General features: G+C 44.1%; 1 protein-coding gene across 1 annotated transcript in view; it reads right to left on the bottom strand.

Moving 5' to 3' along the window:
* Positions 1–18,447, bottom strand: part of GPR158 (G protein-coupled receptor 158) — a 306,727-nt gene that overhangs the window by 52,366 nt on the left and 235,914 nt on the right. The window contains exon 6 of the mRNA XM_077809468.1: positions 7,851–7,960. Coding sequence (XP_077665594.1) covers positions 7,851–7,960 — 110 coding nt within the window. The remainder of the gene's footprint in view (positions 1–7,850; positions 7,961–18,447) is intronic.

Below are 18,447 nucleotides of genomic sequence, written 5' to 3'. Positions count from 1 at the left end.
CCAAACTGACACTGCTCTGAAATGACAAGTTGTTTTTCATATGAAGTGTACCACAGGGTGGCTGGTTCTTAAAGGGGAGGTGGGTCCTAGACCTACCTGTGACTAATCAGCTGCTTCCCAGCTGATGCAGTGAGGCCAGGGGTCAGGTGATAATTGGAAGATGATTCTGCATTGTGCACCACTGCACAATGCAGAATTTTGCAGAAATTAATGTTGTGCATGCCGAATTTCCTTTCTCCCACAGAAATCAGCTGCAGTGTGGCTGACTGCCACCAGAGGCTGCTCGACCCTGGAGAGCCCAGCTCACACATAGAAGACACTGCTGCGGGGAGGGGGAGGGAGCTAGAGGGTTCCTGGAAGCTGCAGTTCCCAGCATGCCTTGAAGGAAGGAGGTAGCAGTGCGCAGGAAACTCCATGCAAGCCTGGGACCAAGCATAAGGCTGTTTCTCCCTCTTGATCCCTGGGCTCTGGGGAGGGCAGGTTTCTGGGCTCTTGGGGAGAGAAGGGATAGGTATCTGGGCAAGGGGGGGCCGCGGCTGGGCTGAGGCGTGGGTATCTGGGCTGGTGGGGGGCGTGGCTGGGCTCGGCGGAGGAGGGGTTTTGGGTGTATTCACTGGGGGAGCACCATGGCTGGGCTCTGTGGGGGAGGGGTTGTGAGTGTCTGGTCCCCTGGCTGGGCTCTGGGGAGGGGGAAGGGGGCAGAGAAACAGGAACTGGGTTATCATAGGAGTTTCTTTAACTGTCTGCTCCTGGGGGAATTTTTGTGTGTGTCTGTATTGTTACCGACATACTAGCTCCTAGGTATTTTGAAATAAATTACCAAAATAATTGAAACTGGTGTGATTATGTAATATTATTTTGACAAATAAAATTTTCAGAATTTTGCAGAATTTTAAAATATCTTGCGCAGAATTTTTAATTTTTTGGCACAGAAAGCCCCCGGAGTAATGGGCCAATAAGTTAACCCACTGGCTTATAAAGTGGAACAGAAATTTTCCTCTGGAATCTCTAACTGGCCACCCAGTAAATATGAACTTTTCTGATGAATTATTCCTCATGTAGACATTCAGCAATGCTGTATCTCTCTTCATGTCTAACTTCCATTCTTCTTCTTTCGTATGGGTTGGGTAGCTAGCAATGACTACAAATTTATATCTAGATTTGATAGCCAGCACATTGCCGCATCAGTGAGATGATGAATGTCCTTCAGGCCCCCGGTGAAAGAACAAAGGGGACACTCAGATATAATGTGCTCCATCGTTTGTGTCTGATGACCAAAAAGTGGAGTTACTGACAGGTGTTTGCCTCATTTTCCATTTAAAGAGGGTCTGTCCACATTTCCCAGGAGATTTCCTGATGTGACTCAATCCGCACCAGTGTTTCTGACATAAATCAAAACCCGGTGGTTCCTTGACAGGGTCAATGACAAGCTATTTGTTTTGAGTGGTTGAAATGCTCCACGGGACTCTCCTTTGAGCCTCAGTGTCAAAGTTGGGTGTAAGGGTCTTGATGCGGTTCCATAGCAGGATTTTAATCTTGCCTTTGGTGGGTTCTGCAAGTCATCGTGCAGCGGGATCCTCGTGTTTGCATTGACGTGGTTAAGAATGCAAGATGTCTGAGCAGCTCTTCTAATCTGTGAAGCCTGGATGTGCAATAGGATCAGGAGCCAGTCGACTGGAGTCGATTTGAGCATCCCTGACATTATGGAAGTTATCATTCCCAGGTTGAGAACCGATGGTCCAAAAAAAGAACAGTACATGACCATTCTTCCTCCAGAATTACTCTCTCACGCAGCCTCTTCTGTGTATTTTTCTTTAATTTTGATGCCAAGATGGTAGACATTCCAAAAATAAAATCTAAGCATAGAACCTGTTTTTAAATAAAAAACACAGACAAGGACACAGAGACAATCTGCAGTCACAGAGATGTATAGAAAGAAGCAACATCAGCAGCTCATTTGACCCCAAAGGGCTACCTTTAGAACAGCATTGCATTTGATCCACTAGAAACATTCTGTGGACTTCATTGTTGAGGAAAGTACTACAGTCTTCTGTTCACCTCCCTGAATTTAAATCCGTTAAGTTTAGCTCATTTTCCTGTTTTCTCAAGAAAAAGTGGAGTTATAAATTCAGCTCATTATTTATAAATGCACAATGAATAAAAAGTGGTTGAGGGTCAGAATAGATGACATAAAAATGGCACTGATAGGTTGATCAAAGACAGAAGATGATGCTATTTATTTTACCCATTCTTCCTACAATAGGCTGTTCAGCCAGGTTGGGCACATGAAAACAGCACCTTTCGGGTTTGCTGAAAGTACTGCAGAAGGTAGGTATGAGTAATGTGTGGCTGATCTGGAGATCCTTTAGACTTTGTTAGCATCATTCCTAGAGCTGCTCCACTGTCCTAGGATTTCCGCTGATCTCAAAATAACCAATTCATCGTCATAAACAAGTTCTTCCCACAGGTAAGTGTGGATGTGGCCACAGAAAATCGTCAGTTGTCTATTCTGTCCATTCTTCATTTCTGTTATGATCATAGATTAAACTAGATCTTCCAAGAATCTCAAAGCTGGTCTTGTGCGGATTTATACAGCAGCCAGTTCTTTCTTACCTCACATGACTCAATTACAATTATTATTTAAAATATGTATCATAGGTTTACTCAGTCCTTCAGGATCACTACTTATACTTGGAGGAAGACATGCCCAAAATGTTTATAAATAGAGAATAAATAATAAATAGTAAATAGAGAAGGCAAGGCACAAGATTACAATACAGACATGCAGCTATAGAGTATAGAAACAAAAATGCACACCTTGTTGAATAAACTGGCATAAAAACCAATTAAAGCAGTTTACAAGAGGTGGAGTAGTCATAAAGTCGTGAAGAAACATTAAATGAATCCAATGATAATGTAAATGTTATAGCTGAAAAATGCAGTTACTTATTCTGGGCCGTAACATCAGCAGCACAATAATTTCAACCAAGAAATAAAAACCAGAGTTCTTAAAACTTTCTCTACATAGTCCAACTGTCGTGCCCCAGAATGGTTTTTGTTTGTATTGTTTTAATTTTATTTTAAAATTTTCATATGAATATATGCCCTTGTGACTGCCTCTACTGCAGCTTGGAGAGACCTATTTCTAGGGGTTCATTCATCATAACGTGCTTGACTGTCAGCAAAAGTACTAAGTAGTGTGAAATGTGGCGACGTTGCGGAGCAGGGGGTATGGAGGCTTGTGTGTTTTAGCATAGACACTTGGCTTGTAGGAACTAGACTGAGAACTCAGTTTACACAGGCAACTGAACAGCCATCAGATAACAACTGTTGTGGTCCCACAACTTTGCCTGGATTTGAACGGGCAATCTAGAGGTACAAGAGCTTCTATTCTATTTTCCAATCCTTTCCTCACCTTACTTAAATGCAATTCCAGGTCCCTTATCACAATATGGCATCACCAATCCGTGTTAACTTTAAGTCATGTGATCAGCCTGTTACAGAACCGCACGTGGAACAATAATCTGGATTCTAGACATTCCTAGGCTCTTATTCTGAGCTCAAGATAATAGCTCCTCTACACAAAACCCCCAATTCTCCTCTATATTTTCCGAAGTCCCCCAATATACTTCCCTTCTCACACCAGAATTCATCCTCTGCAAAGAAGGTACTTAGAGTATCAATTGTGACTTTTTTGATATATTTCAATGCAAAGAGGTCATCAGACACCATTAAACAAACAGGCAAAGTATACCTACTGATATCAATACATATAATTAGTGCAAAATCCAGACGTCATCAGCCGTATCATAGCACAGTTCAGAGCATTATACTGGATCTCACTTGTATATCATGCCAATGGATTAAAGAAGCTAGAGTAAAACATAAGCATGACTACTTTACAGCTTCATCAGTTTTCTACGTGCTAATATTTATATACTCTCTTTTGCTCGCTCTTCATAAATACATTTAGGGGATGGATGTATAAGTAAGTATTCCTCTGAATTTCTTTTCATTGTGGTGTAAAGGGGAAAGTGTTTAGATTTTATCTAATACATGCCCACAAAAGGCATTGATTTATAAGGAGGCTGTAGAGGTGGGATTTGAAGTTGGGTCTCAAAGTATCAGCATCCCAAGTTGAGTGCTCTGCCAGTTCAGCTGAATTTCTTCATACATAACCCAAAATTCCCTGAACACTTTCTCTGGCAGGCAGTTACATCTGAGATAGCTCAGCCTGTTTGCCATTTGTGCCTGAGGAAAGCAACCTTTGGCTTGTGAGCCTTGAAAAGCTTATAATAAGCATGTATGGCATTCTGTCTGTTTTAGGATTTTCTATAGCCTCTATCACCATGTGGTATCAAAACATTTATAACATTAAAACAAAAAAATCCTTTACCACTTTCCTCTCTTTGGACCCTTGAAGGAACGTTTAGATATTTTACTCCCCTTTATCTTCAAATAAATCTTTTCCCCCTCTGTTAAAAACTCTGTATGATTTTACAATGTGCCTGTGTAACCCATGTGCCTAATAGGGTAGCTGCTTTTCAGGGGGTCATGTACTCTGTGTGAGTTGGGAGAAGCTGAGCCCAGGAGCAGAGCAGGCTGTTATCCCCAACTCTGAAGCATTTTGCAGCAGGTTAGTGATATTGTTAACTCTCTACAGGGCAATGTTAATTATAGCAAGGGGAATCTGGCAGGGAAAAATAATTTCTTCGATTTTAACTGTATGCTTTGAATGTTGTTTTGATTTTAGCCAAACTGTTCCAGTTAAATTGTCTCAACTAGTATGATCACCAACTTTTGTTTAAATGTAGTAATGGGGAAAGAGACATTTAAATTTTGCTATTCTCGGTTTTGTATTTTCTTGTAACATTTTTCTTCAAATCTATACACTCAACTGACTGATTGGTTAATCAGGTAGCTGACTGGCTAGTAGAGATTTCAACAGAGGAAGAGTCTGAATGGATTCCAACTGAAGATTCCTACAAGCAAGTGTGGTAAGATGTTTTAGACTCTGCATTTCATGATCAAAGACTCTAACTGAGACAAAGGCCTGGTCTACACTATGAGGTTAGGTCGAATTTAGCCGCGTTAGGTCGATTTAAAAATGACTGCATCCACACAACCAACCGTGTCCGTCGACCTAAAGGGCTCTTAAAATTGACTTCTGTACTCCTCCCCGACGAGGGGAGTAGCACTAAAATCAACCTTGCTGGGTTGAATTTGGGGTAGTGTGGACTCAAATCTATGGTACTGGCCCCCAGGAGCTATCCCAAAGTGTTCCATTGTGACCGCTCTGGACAGCACTTTGAACTCCGATGCACTACCCAGGTACACAGGAAAAGCCCTGGGAACTTTTGAATTTCAGTTCCTGTTTGGTCAGCGTGGAGAACTCAGCAGCACAGGTGACCATGCAGTCCCCCCAGAATTGTAGAGCATAGAATGTTTCTCCGCTCCCCCATCATCTTCGTCCCTGAGGTTATTGCAGATGAGAAGGTAAAAAAAATGCACTCGCGATGACATGTTTTCTGAGCTCATGCAGTCCTCCCACACTGTTAGGGCACAGCTTAATGCATAGATGCATTCAGTGGCAGAGGCCAGGAAAGAGTTAAGTGAGCGCGAAGAGTGGAGGCATGACACGATGCTGAGGCTAATGGGGGAGCAAACGGACATGATGAAGCATCTGTTGGAGCTGCAGGAAAGCCAACAAGAGTAAAGACCCCCGCTGCATCCACTGTATAACCACCTACCCTCCTCCCCATGTTCCATAGCCTCCTCACCCAGAGGCTCAAGAATGCGGGGGGGAGGCTCTGGGCACCCAGCCACTCCACTCCAGAGGATGGCCCAAGCAACAGAAGGCTGTCATTCAAACAATTTGATTTTTAGTGTGGCTACAATAAGCAATGTGGCCTTCTCCTTCCCTCCTCCTCCACCCCACCCGGGCTACCCTGTCCGTTATCTCATTTTTTTTTAATTAATAAAGAATGAATGCATGGTTTCAAAACAATAGTTACTTTATTTCGAAGGGGGAAGTGTGGTTAGCTTACAGGGAATTAAAATCAACAAAGGGGGCTGGCTTGCATCAAGGAGAAACACACACAACTGTCACACCAAAGCCTGGCCAGTCATGAAACTGGTTTTCAAAGCCTCTCTGATGCGCAGTGCGCCTTGCTGTGCTTTTCTAATCGCCCTGGTGTCTGGCTGCTCAAAATCAGATGCCAGGCAATTTGCCTTAACCTCCCACCCTGCCATAAACGTCTCCCCCCTACACTCACAGATATTATGGAGCATACAGAAAGAAGCAATAACAATGGGAATGTTGGTTGCCCTGAAGTCTGACCTAGTCAGCAAACAGCACCAGTGAGCTTTTAAACGTCCAAAGGCACATTCTACCACCATTCTGCACTTGCTCAGCCTATAGTTGAACTGCTCCTTACCACTGTCCAGGCTTCATGAGCCATGGGAGCAAGGGGTAGGCTGGGGTAGGTGCGACTGCACGGTGCTGCCAGCTGGGAGAGCAGCCTGAGGAAGAAGCCTCAGCTCGCATGATATTCCAAGCAGGACTGAATCTCCATGAGACAAAACTTAAAGAAGAGAATGACCTGGAGTCTCTGGCTCCCATTCGGTGCTCTAAGAGGAGAATAGCCACGTCTGTCCAGGAGCCCCTGATCGACCTCACCGAGGTCTACCAGGAGCACCCAGGAGACGTATGATGGCTATCAGTCCTACTGCACCATCTGCCACGAAGGCAAGGAGCTGCTGCTGTGTAGCAATGCAGTACCGTATCTGCCAGCAGCCCCAGGAGATGTACGGTGATGGTGAGCTGAGCGGGCTCCATGCTTGCCATGGTATGGCATCTGCATGGGTAACCCAGGAAAAAACGCGCAAAATGATTGTCTGTTGTTGCTTTCATGGAGGGAGGGAGAGGGGCCTGACGATGTACCCAAAACCACCTGCAACAATGTTTTTGCCCCATCAGGCATTGGGAGCTTAACTCAGAATTCCAATGGGTAGCGGAGACTGCGGGAACTGTGGGATAGCTACCCACAGTGCACTGCTCTGTAAGTCAATGCTAGCCATGGTAGTGAGGACGCACTCCGCCAACTTAATGTGCTTAGTGTGGACATATGCAGTTGACTGTATAAAATCAGTTTCTAAAAATCGACTTCTATAAAATAGACCTAATTTTGTAGTGTAGCCATACCCTTAGCTTTTGGGACTCAGCCTAAGCCTTTGGGTCCTCACTGTTTCTTCTTACTGTATTTCTGTGGGGACTGAACTATTCAGAGTTTAATTTGTTTTCTTTATTTATGTTTATGTATAACTGTGAAGATAATGCCTGTAGATTATAAAATACCCACGTTATGCTGTAAAATTAGATCATTGTGTTTCTTTATCATAAGATTTTATAAAGTTGTTTAATTAAATTCATTTCTTTCATTCATTTTGGGACATGAATATGGGGAGGCTGACCCTGTGCAATTGTTGCTGAAAATCCTTAAGAGACTGAACTCTGGATCTCCAGCTACTTTTCTATGGGAGTTGGGTTTTTTTAAGGCATTAGAGAAGGGCAATGAAGTGAACTCTAGCCCACCCAAAGGCTACACCTGTATCAGTTATTCCTCCTTAGTCAAATCCTGCAGCCTTGACTCAACCACTCTGGCATATAGATTCCTCAGAAACTAATATTACTACTGCTACTACTTCAGGAACATTGAGAAGAGAGAGACATTGGTTTTACACCTCAGGAAGAGCTGTTGTTTATAATAAATTCTCACCGCTCGTTTCTAGTTGACCACACACAGAGTACATACTACCACAGTGATGGAAATTAATAATACATGAAATACCTGTGGAGCTTGAGTGTCACAGTTCCATAAACAGTAGTAAAGCCCAGAAGACGAACCCATCTTAGGAGAACACAGCGAAATATGCTTGGCTCAAAATACAAAATGATAACCTGTGGAATAGAGAGACAAAGAAAGAGAGCTTCAGTGCCAGCTTTCATGGGGAAATAGTTGTTGATTCCAATGCAGAATTGGATTTATACAATATAAGCAGTGGACATTTTCAAGCTTGTATTACTGTGTAACCCACACACCTCCTGGGTGTGGTGATCTGTCCCATCTAGTGGCACCGAGACCACTTAGAGAGAGAGAGATTAATGAGTCTGCTCTAGTGCCTTAGCTAACAGCCCGATGGCTTTTAGCTCATGCAGTAGAGGCTCATGAACTAAACTCCAGAGGCCCAGGTTCAATCCCGCCCACTGACGACCGGGGTATGTCGGTGTTACAACTGCATATTGAGATTTTACAGTAAAGTAACTAGATAATCTGATCAACCCACTGGCACAGTTCTGGGTGCTGATTGCCCTCTGCAGGGAGCTGGCAAAGGCCCAATGACAAGCTATGGAGTGATAGAACCTCTAAACACACTTCTGAGGACTTTTAGCAAAATGAAAGCATATACAGTATCCAGAGGCTACAAGAGCACAAAGGAGATTTTTAGTGGACTGTTATAATATTCTTTGGTGGGCCTCATCCCATAGCTTGATTGATTACATTTATTATAGCAACTATATCACACTTCACAGTAATTCCTTCTAATAAACATGACAAAAGCTGAGCATCTCATTTTGCCTCTCAAACCCTCGCTGTATTACTCTTGATAACATCACCATCCTTAGCGTCAGGACATTGGTGATATATATGATGCCTCTCTTCTTTTCCCTTCCCTTCCCTCCCCACCACTCTGGACTCTCAAAACCCAGCTGCCTCTTCCTCTACAACATCCCCTCCTCACACTGATTGGTAATTATCTTTGTTCACCTTCTGGCCTCTTCTTGTCTTCTTGTCCATACAGAACGCTGCTACTACAATCAACTTCTCTGATCACTCCAATGATGCACTCTTTTTTCTCAATCTCTTTGCTGACTTCCTCTCAGCTTCTTCATCAAGTTCAAGCTTTTCTTCCTAACCTTCAAGGCCATGAAATCATGCCCTATTTATACAGCTCTGCTCATTTCCTCTAACAACCCCTACGACTGCCAACGCCTCCTTCATAGACACCTGTTTTGTATCCTTCTACCAGTCTTATTTTTGTGCCCTCTTCCATCCTAAAACCTATGCTTGGAGCACTCTCCTTTTTGCAAAACAACCTCCTCCTCTTCATTCTAATCCTTTTTTACAACTACATATCTCCAAGAAAACCTTTCATCATCAACCAAAAGAGACAGAGAGAGGTAAAAAAACATCTGAACCATTATGAGATTGAACTTGATTGGTATTGTGTGTGTCTGAACTGCATTATCTGTATCTGACCTAGACTGTTCTAGAAGCACTTAGAGCAGTGCTGGGCAACCTGCAGCCCACGGGCCACACACGGCCCATCAGGGTAATCTGCTGGCGGGCCACGAGACAGTTTGTTTACATCGACCATCCGCAGGCACGGCCACCAGCAGCTCCCAGTGGCCACGGTTCACCATTCCCGGCCAATGGGAGCTGCGGGAAGTGGTGTGGGCTGCAGTGGTATGCTGGCCATCACTTCCTGCAGCTCCCATTGGCTGGGAAGGCAAAGCGTGGCCACTGGGAGCTGCAGGTGGCCGTGCCTGTGGAACGGTTAATGTAAACAAACTGTCTTGCGGCCCGCTAGCAGATTACCCTGATGAGCCGCCTGCGGCCTGCAGGTTGCCCACCACTGACTTAGAGCTTTTGGAGAGGAATGTTTTATAAGCGGGAAGGAAATAAAATTGGAAACTGATTGCAACAGAGATTGTGCCTTCCTCTGTGTTTGCACAGCACAAACCCAATGACAGTGTTCAGTAACTATGAACAAAGAAAGAGTTATATAATATATTTGGTGTTCAGAATCAGTAAAATCAGTCTAGAGGAAAAATGCACTGAAATGTTCACAACCGTCTGCCAGTCAGCCCAGTACACAGTTAGTACTTTCTGGCAGTAGTGGTATTATTGTGCCTATGGCCTGCCACATTATATTATCTTCTTAAGTAAATGCTTTATTCGGAGCGAGAATTCTAGCCCAGGACGTTGGCAGGGAGACCAGAACAAAGTCCTCTGGGTGACATAGATAGATTGAGGAATGGTGGAAGAAAAAAATGGCAGAGATGTAGATATAGAGCAAGAGCTGGAAAAACCTCAATTTCTCTTGCTGAAGAACCAAGATGTAATTTTTTTTAAAAAAAGTCATGTTTTGCCAAATCAAAAACACAATGCAAAATGTCATCTGTTTTTCTCAGTCCACTCTCAATGAATTGGATGTGCTTCAGAGAAGCAGGTGATTCATAGGCATTTGATAAATGCTGCAAGGAGAGAAAAGAAACACATGCAACTGTGTCTTCCATTACATTTCTATCAGTGGCAATGCATCTTAGCAGAGATGCTACAAGTGCTACTGAGCCCCCACCACCAATTCTTCTTATGGCAGACCAGGAGATGGGGAGTGAGGTGCAAATGGATGAAAGCCAGAGAGTGAGGAGAAGTGAATCCAGCAGAAGCAGCTGTCCTATCTCGAGGCCTCTCCTTCTGCCCCTCCACCCCCACGAACATGATACAGTTCTGTGGTGACCTAGAATCCTATTTTCGACATCTCCGACTCAAGGAATATTTCCAACACACCTCTGAACAACATACTAATCTGCAGAGACCTCCCTACCAACACTACAAAAAGAAGGATTCTAGGTGGACTCCTCCTGAAGGTTGAGACAGCAGACTGGACTTCTACATAGAGTGCTTCCGCCGACGTGCACGGGCTGAAATTGTGGAAAAGCAGCATCACTTGCCCCACAAACTCAGCCGTGCAGAACACAAAGCCATCCACAGCCTCAGAAACAACTCTGACATCATAATCAAAAAGGCTGACAAAGGAGGTGCTGTTGTCATCATGAATAGCTTGGAATATGAACAAGAGGCTGCTCGGCAGCTCTCCAACACCACTTTCTACAAGCCATTACCCTCTGATACCACTGAGAGTTACCAAAAGAAACTACAGCATTTGCTCAAGAAACTCCCCGAAAAAGCACAAGATCAAATCCGCACAGACACGCCCCTGGAACCCTGACCTGGGATATTCTATCTACTACCCAAGATCCATAAACCTGGAAATCCTGGGCGCCCCATCATCTCAGCCATTGGCACCCTGACAGCAGGACTGTCTGGCTATGTAGACTCTCTCCTCAGGCCCTACGCTAGCAGCACTCCCAGCTACTTTCGAGACACCACTGACTTCCTGAAGAAACTACAATCCATTGGTGATCTTCCTCATAACACCATCCTGGCTACTATGGATGTAGAAGCCCTCTACACCAACATTCCACACAAAGATGGACTACAAGCCGTCAGGAACACTATCCCCGATAATGTCACGGCTAACCTGGTGGCTGAACTTTGTGACTTTGTCCTTACCCATAACTATTTTACATTTGGGGACAATGTATACCTTCAAATCAGCGGCACTGCTATGGGTACCCGCATGGCCCCACTGTATGCCAACATTTTTATGGCTGACTTAGAACAACGCTTCCTCAGCTCTTGTCCCCTAATACCCCTACTCTACTTCCGTATATTGATGACATCTTCATCATCTGGACCCATGGAAAAGAAGCATTTGAGGAATTCCATCATGATTTCAACAATTTCCATCCCACCATCAACCTCAGCCTGGTCCAGTCCACACAAGAGATCCACTTCCTGGACACGACAGTGCTAATAAACAATGGTTACATAAACACCACCCTATACTGGAAACCTACTGACCGCTATTCCTACCTACATGCCTCCAGCTTTCACCCTGACCACACCACACGATCCATCGTCTACAGCCAAGCTCTGCGATACAACCGCATTTGCTCCAACCCCTCAGACAGAGACAAACACCTACAAGAGCTCTATCAAACATTCTTACAACTACAATACCCACCTGTGGAAGTGAAGAAACAGATTGATAGAGCCAGAAGAGTTCCCAGAAGTCACCTACTACAGGATAGGCCTAACAAAGAAAATAACAGAACGCCACTAGCCGTCACCTTCAGCCCCCAGCTAAAACCCTTCCAATGCATTATTAAGGATCTACAACCTATCCTGAAGGATGACCCAACACTCTCACAAATCTTGGGAGACAGGCCAGTCCTTGCCTACAGACAGCCCCCCAACCTGAAGCAAATACTCACCAGCAACCACATACCACACAACAGAACCACTAACCCAGGAACCTATCCTTGCAACAAAGCCCGTTGCCAACTGTGCCCACATATCTATTCAGAAGACACCATCACAGGGCCTAATAACATCAGCCACACTATCAGAGGCTCATTCACCTGCACATCCACCAATGTGATATGTGCCAGCAATGCCTCTCTGCCATGTACATTGGTCAAACTGGACAGTATTTACGTAAAAGAATAAATGGACACAAATCAGATGTCAAGAATTATAACATTCATAAACCAGTCGGAAAACACTTCAATCTCTCTGGTCACGCGATTACAGACATGAAAGTTGTGATATTACAACGGAAAAACTTCAAAACCAGACTCCAACGAGAGACTGTTGAATTGGAATTCATTTGCAAATTGGATACAATTAACTTAGGCTTGAATAGAGACTGGGAGTGGCTAAGTCATTATGCAAGGTAACCTATTTCCCCTCGTTTTTTCCACCCCCTCACCCCCCCCCCGACGTTCTTGTTAAACCCTGGATTTGTGCTGGAAATGGCCCACCTTGATTATCATACACATTGTAAGGACAGTGATCACTTTAGATAAGCTATTACCAACAGGAGAGTGGGTTTGGGGCCGGGGGTAGGGAGAAAACCTGGATTTGTGCTGGAAATGGCCCACCTTGATTATCACACACATTGTAAGGAGAGTGATCACTTTACATAAGCTATTACCAGCAGGAGAGTGGGGTGTGCGGGGAAAGAAAACCTTTTGTAGTGGTAAACACCCATTTTTTGATGGTTTGTGTGTATAAAAAGATCTTCTGTACTTTCCACAGTATGCATCCGATGAAGTGAGCTGTAGCTCACGAAAGCTTACACTCAAATAAATTGGTTAGTCTCTAAGGTGCCACAAGTACTCCTAATCTTTCCATAAATATTCAACCCAAGATTCACTCATCTCTAGTATGCACATTCATGAGCTAAATTATATCACAGTGTGAAACCAGTCACTGATGACCTTACCCCCTCTGTTTCCCAGAGAGCAAGAATGGTAGGAGGACAGCATGGTCATGGTGGATGCACATTATCCACCTTCAATCATGAAATGAACTTAGAGTTCAAGCTGGTTGATAATTTTTTGATGAAACATTTTTGAAGAAACAATTCATCAACTTTGAAACTGTTCATGGGAAAGGGTTAGTTTTGACAAATTAACTGTTCCTAAACATTGTGAAAAAAGTTTCGACTTGATTAAACATTTTCTAAAAAATTTCTGTTTTTCAGGGCAAAATGCCTTTTCATTAGGACTTACCTACATGGCCCGATAGTTTGGACTATGGACGTGTGAATTGCAGTGCGCACCCAAGTGGTACCTTTTTGTTCACGGTGGCAGCATCCACATGGAGGAGTTACAGCGCAGCACATGGCAATTCACACCCCCTATAGTTCGAACTACAGGGCCACGTAGACAAGACCTTAGGGAATGTCTACATTGCATGCTTTTTTGATACCCTGTCGATTACATATCTGCACAGTCCCTCCTCCCCCCAAGCACGGGTACAAACAACAGTGTATGGTGAGGCACAGCTTAGTCAAGTAGACTAAAGTTACACCTGAAGAGTGTGGGTATGCAAGTACGTACCCTAAATACTTTCTAGTCATCTAAGCTGTGCCCGTTCATCTACACTGATGTTTTTAGTAGTGTAATGTCCCATTGCCTCCCCGCTGCTGGAAAAGGCTCCTCCAGCTGGGAAAGGCACTGTCAGTTCCCTGTTGTAAGAGTCTTTCCCAGCAGCAGGGAAAGACTTCAGCAACAAGGAAAGGCTCTAGCCAGAGCTTTTCCTTGCCAAGTGAAGGCTCAAGCAGTGGGGAGCTACTGAAGCTTTTCCATGCTGCCTTCCTTCTGCCAAAGCCTTTCACTGGTAGTATGTCCTCACCACAGTGTGGATGCTGCTCGCCTTTCTCTGCAGCATGCAGCTACATGTACACTGCCTGCCAGCGCCAGTGGTGTGCCATGTAGACGAAGCGTTAGAGTAAAACAATGTACAAATAATTTTAAAAGATCAAAAATGAAAAGAATTTTCAACCGACCCTCTCTGAAGTTCTTTTCATATTTACAGTTTGAACTTTTTGTCCTGATTTAGGAAGGGAATTTTTTTTGAAAATTCTCACAGGATGGGAAAACTGTTTCTTGACCTGTTCTCCTTAGAATATTAGCTGGAAGAACAAAACAAATGGAAATGCATCTTACATGCTTATCTCCCCCATAATGCTAATGGAAGGAGAGCATTCTAAGGGTGTCAAGTATCAGAGGGGTAGCCGTGTTAGTATGGATCTGTGAAAGCGGCAAAGAGTCCTGTGGCACCTTATAGACTAACAGACGAACTGGAGCACAAGCTTTCGTGGGTGAATACCCACTTTTTCAGATGCATGTAGTGGAAATTTCCAGAGGCAGCTATAAATATGCAGAGGCATTCTAAGGGTGGTTTCTCATAAAGTTATGGATAGGACAGTAATTTTCTATTACCAGCTATTGTTTTCAGCTCTCAATGTCATACATTAGTACCGTTGCAGATTTACATAGCAAAGTCAGTAACACTACCTCTGGTGTTGAAGTTTGTAGGAGGGAGAAATTGCCATGAGTCATCTGTGGTTCCTCCATACCAGAGAAGCAATGTCAAAAAGGAATATTATGTAGTAACTCTGAACTCTGAAATTAGACGAAGGTTTCTAACCATCAGAGGAGTGAAGTTTTGGAATAGCCTTCCAAGGGAAGCAGTGGGGGCAAAAGATCTATCTGGCTTTAAGATTAAACTCGATAAGTTTATGGAGGAGATGGTATGATGGGATAACATGATTTTGGTAATTAAATATTCATGGTAAATAGGCCTAATGGCCTGTGATGGGATGTTAGATAGGGTGGGATCTGAGTTACCCAGGAAAGATTTTTCTGTAGTATCTGGCAGGTGAATCTTGCCCATATGCTCAGGGTTTAGCTGACTGCCATATTTGGGGTTGGGAAGGAATTTTCCTCCAGGGCAGATTGGAAGAGGCCCTGGAAGTTTTTTGCCTTCCTCTGTAGCATGGGGCACGGGTCACTTGCTGGAGGATTCTCTGCTCCTTGAAGTCTTTAAATCACGATTGGAGGACTTCAATAGCTCAGACATAGGTGAGAGGTTTTTCGCAGGAGTGGGTGGGTGAGATTCTGTGGCCTGCATTGTGCAGGAGGTCGGACTAGATGATCATAATGGTCCCTTCTGACCTTAATATCTATGAGTCTATGAATCTATAATAGCAACAATAATGTAGTTCAATTTAACATCCTTGTGAGCAAGAAAAGAAGCCCATCGCAGTAGCATTTAACTTCAGAAAGGGGAACTACATAATAATGAGGAATCCAGTTAAATGGAAATTAAAAGGTGACATGCCTGCAAGCTGCATGGAAACTTTTAAAAACATCATAATTGAGGCCCAAATTAAACGTATACCCCAAATTAAAAAACATAGTAAAAGGATCAGAGAAGTGCTACCATGGCTAAACAACAAAGTAAAAGAAGTGATTAGAGGCAAAAAGGGATCCTTTAAAAGGGCAGCTGAAATTCAACGCTGAAAAATGCATTGTAATGCACATTGGAAAACATAATCCCAATTATATATAAAAATTTATGGGATCTAAATTAGCTGTAACCGCCCAAGAAATACATCTTGGAGTCACTGTGGATGATTCTCTGAAAACATCCACTCAGTGTGCAGCAGCAGTCAAGAAAGCTAACAGAATGTTAGGAATAATTAGGAATAAGGATAAGAAGACCATTAGGACAATAAAACAGAAAATAATCATAATGTCACTATATAAATCCATAGTCCATCCACACCTTGAATACTGCATGTAGTGCTTGTCACCCCATATAAAAAAAGATACATTAGAAACGGAAAAGGTTCAGAAAATGGCAACAGAAATCATTAAGGTTATAGAACAGCTTCCATAGGAGGAAAGATTTCAGCTTAGAAAAGAGACAACTAAGCAGAGATATGATTTAGAGGTGTGGAGAACGTGAATAAGGAAGTGTTATTTACTCCTTCACATAACATAGGAACCAGGGATCAAATTAATAGGCAGCAGGTTTAAAACAAACAAAAGGAAATACTTCTTCACACAGTGCAGTCATCCCATGGAACTCATTGCTAGGGGATGTTGTGAAGGTCAAAACTATAACGGGGTTCAAAAAAAGAGTTAGATAAATTGATGGAGGACAGATCCATCAATCGCTATTAGCCAAGATGGTCAGGGATGCAACTGCATGTGCTGGGTATCCCTAGCCTCTGACTGCCAGAAGCTGGGAGTGGATGACAGGGGATGGATCAGTCAATGACTGCCTCTTCTGTTCATTCCCTCTGAATCAAATGGCATTGGCCACTGTCGGAAGCCAGGATACTGGGCTAGATGGACCTTCGCTCTGACCCAGTATGGCCATTCTTATGTTTGAACTGAACCATTTCTATGAGTAGCTGAGGCATTACACTTCCAGTTGCCTATCAGTAGGCACTGTGGGAGAAAACAACACTTTAAAAGGAGGTGTCGAGGGCGTGGGAGTTGAAGTGTGATGGCAAATGGTGAGGACCTTTAGAGGTAATGGCACAGATGTTGAGCAGGTATAAACTGTCACATTTCCATTTATAAATCTATGGCAATTTACCCAGCTCAGGATCTTCCCCAATGTTTGATAATATGGGGCAGATTTTCAAAGACACAAAGGGGATTGAGGTGCACAATGGTACATTGTAAATCTCTCCCTGCATTTTTAGATTATGTAAAACAGCTTGCTGTACCCAGTCAAGCTGAAACCATCCCTTCCTATTCTGTTCTTTATAGCTTGTATATGACATGGCATAGATCAAGTTTTTGGAGAGCAAAAGCCACTACAGAGATCTTTGTCCTTTCTTCTTGTGCTTTAAGGAAGGTTACATTAAGGATACGTCCGTCCCATTCCCAGCAGGACTCCTTGGGTTGTTTTACTGCATACTCTGCATAAACATTTGTCACATCATGCCAGTGAGAGGTTTAATACAGCGCCTGGCTCGTTTGCTTTTGTTATTAATAAAGTTTATATAACTGCAAGTGGCCTATTTTGAGTAAAGACACTTATGGCACAGCCAGAGTCAAAGTGGCTCAAGAGAGAGAGTTCCCAGGAAGCTCAAGTTTAAACACACAAACTCTGTCTGGGGTTTCTAGTTTGAGGGTGTAGCCAGCAACTGTCTCCTGAGTGCCTCCTCATGGCTGGAATTGGCTCTGCTGTGCCTGCTAATAACTCCTCCATCAAAGGGCTCTGTACACAAATGCAGCACAGGCTTTGCTTGTCCATTCACCACCCATTCTCAACGGCCCGAGATTCTTCACATAAATAAAGCTCCAAAATAAAACTCAAAACACAGTCTAAAAAAAAAAAAGTTTCAAAACACAGTCCATCAGTTTTATCCTCTTGTTGGGTCACTCACAGACTTTTCCTCCCTACAGTGTCTGTAGGGGAACTCCTGGTCCCAGGTCTTTCTGCTGGAGCCCGCTCACTTCCAACAGCCTCCAATTCACTCTACTTCCATGCCTTCTTGCCTGGGGCCTTTCCAACTTTGGCAATGACTCCCAAGCCCTATGGGTGGAGTCTCAGCTTTCCCACTCTGGCTTCCAAACCCTTTAGTATTAACATAGGCACCAACCCTGTGGGAGCTCCGGGGCTGGAGCACCCACAGGGAAAAAATGGTGGGTGCTGAGCACCAATCGGCAGCCCCCATCAGCTCTACCCCCCACCCCTATTCAGTGCTGCCCATCCGCCGGCAGGCCTCATGGATCAGCACCTTTCCCTCCCTCCCCGTGCCTACTGCCCGATGCAATCAGCTGTTTCGTGGCACACAAGAGGTTCTGGGGCGGAGGGGAAGGAGTGAGGATGCGGCATGCTTGGGGAAGGGGGTGGAGCTGGGCAGGAAGTTGCGGGGTGGGGGTGGAGCAAAGGCAGGAAGGGGCAGGGCCCAGGGGAAGGGGTGGAGTGGGGGCAGGGCCTAGGACAGAGCCAGGGCTTGAGCACCCCCCGGCACTTTGGAAAGTCAGTGCTTGTGGGTGTCAAGGTCTTCCCTGCAGGAGACTTTCTTGCTACCTGCAGTTTTCTGAGTTTCTCTCCCCACACTCCTCCTTACTGCAGCCACCTGCTGCCCTTTATAGGGAATTTCCTTACTCAGATGGGGCTTATCCCGTAATCAGGCTGGCTTAGCCCCAGGCTCTCA

This window comes from Eretmochelys imbricata, chromosome 2, assembly GCF_965152235.1.
Source record: "Eretmochelys imbricata isolate rEreImb1 chromosome 2, rEreImb1.hap1, whole genome shotgun sequence".
NCBI classification, from domain to species: domain Eukaryota; kingdom Metazoa; phylum Chordata; order Testudines; family Cheloniidae; genus Eretmochelys; species Eretmochelys imbricata.
The sequence above is the reverse complement of the archived record's forward strand: the minus strand, read 5'-3'. Positions and strand labels throughout refer to the sequence as shown.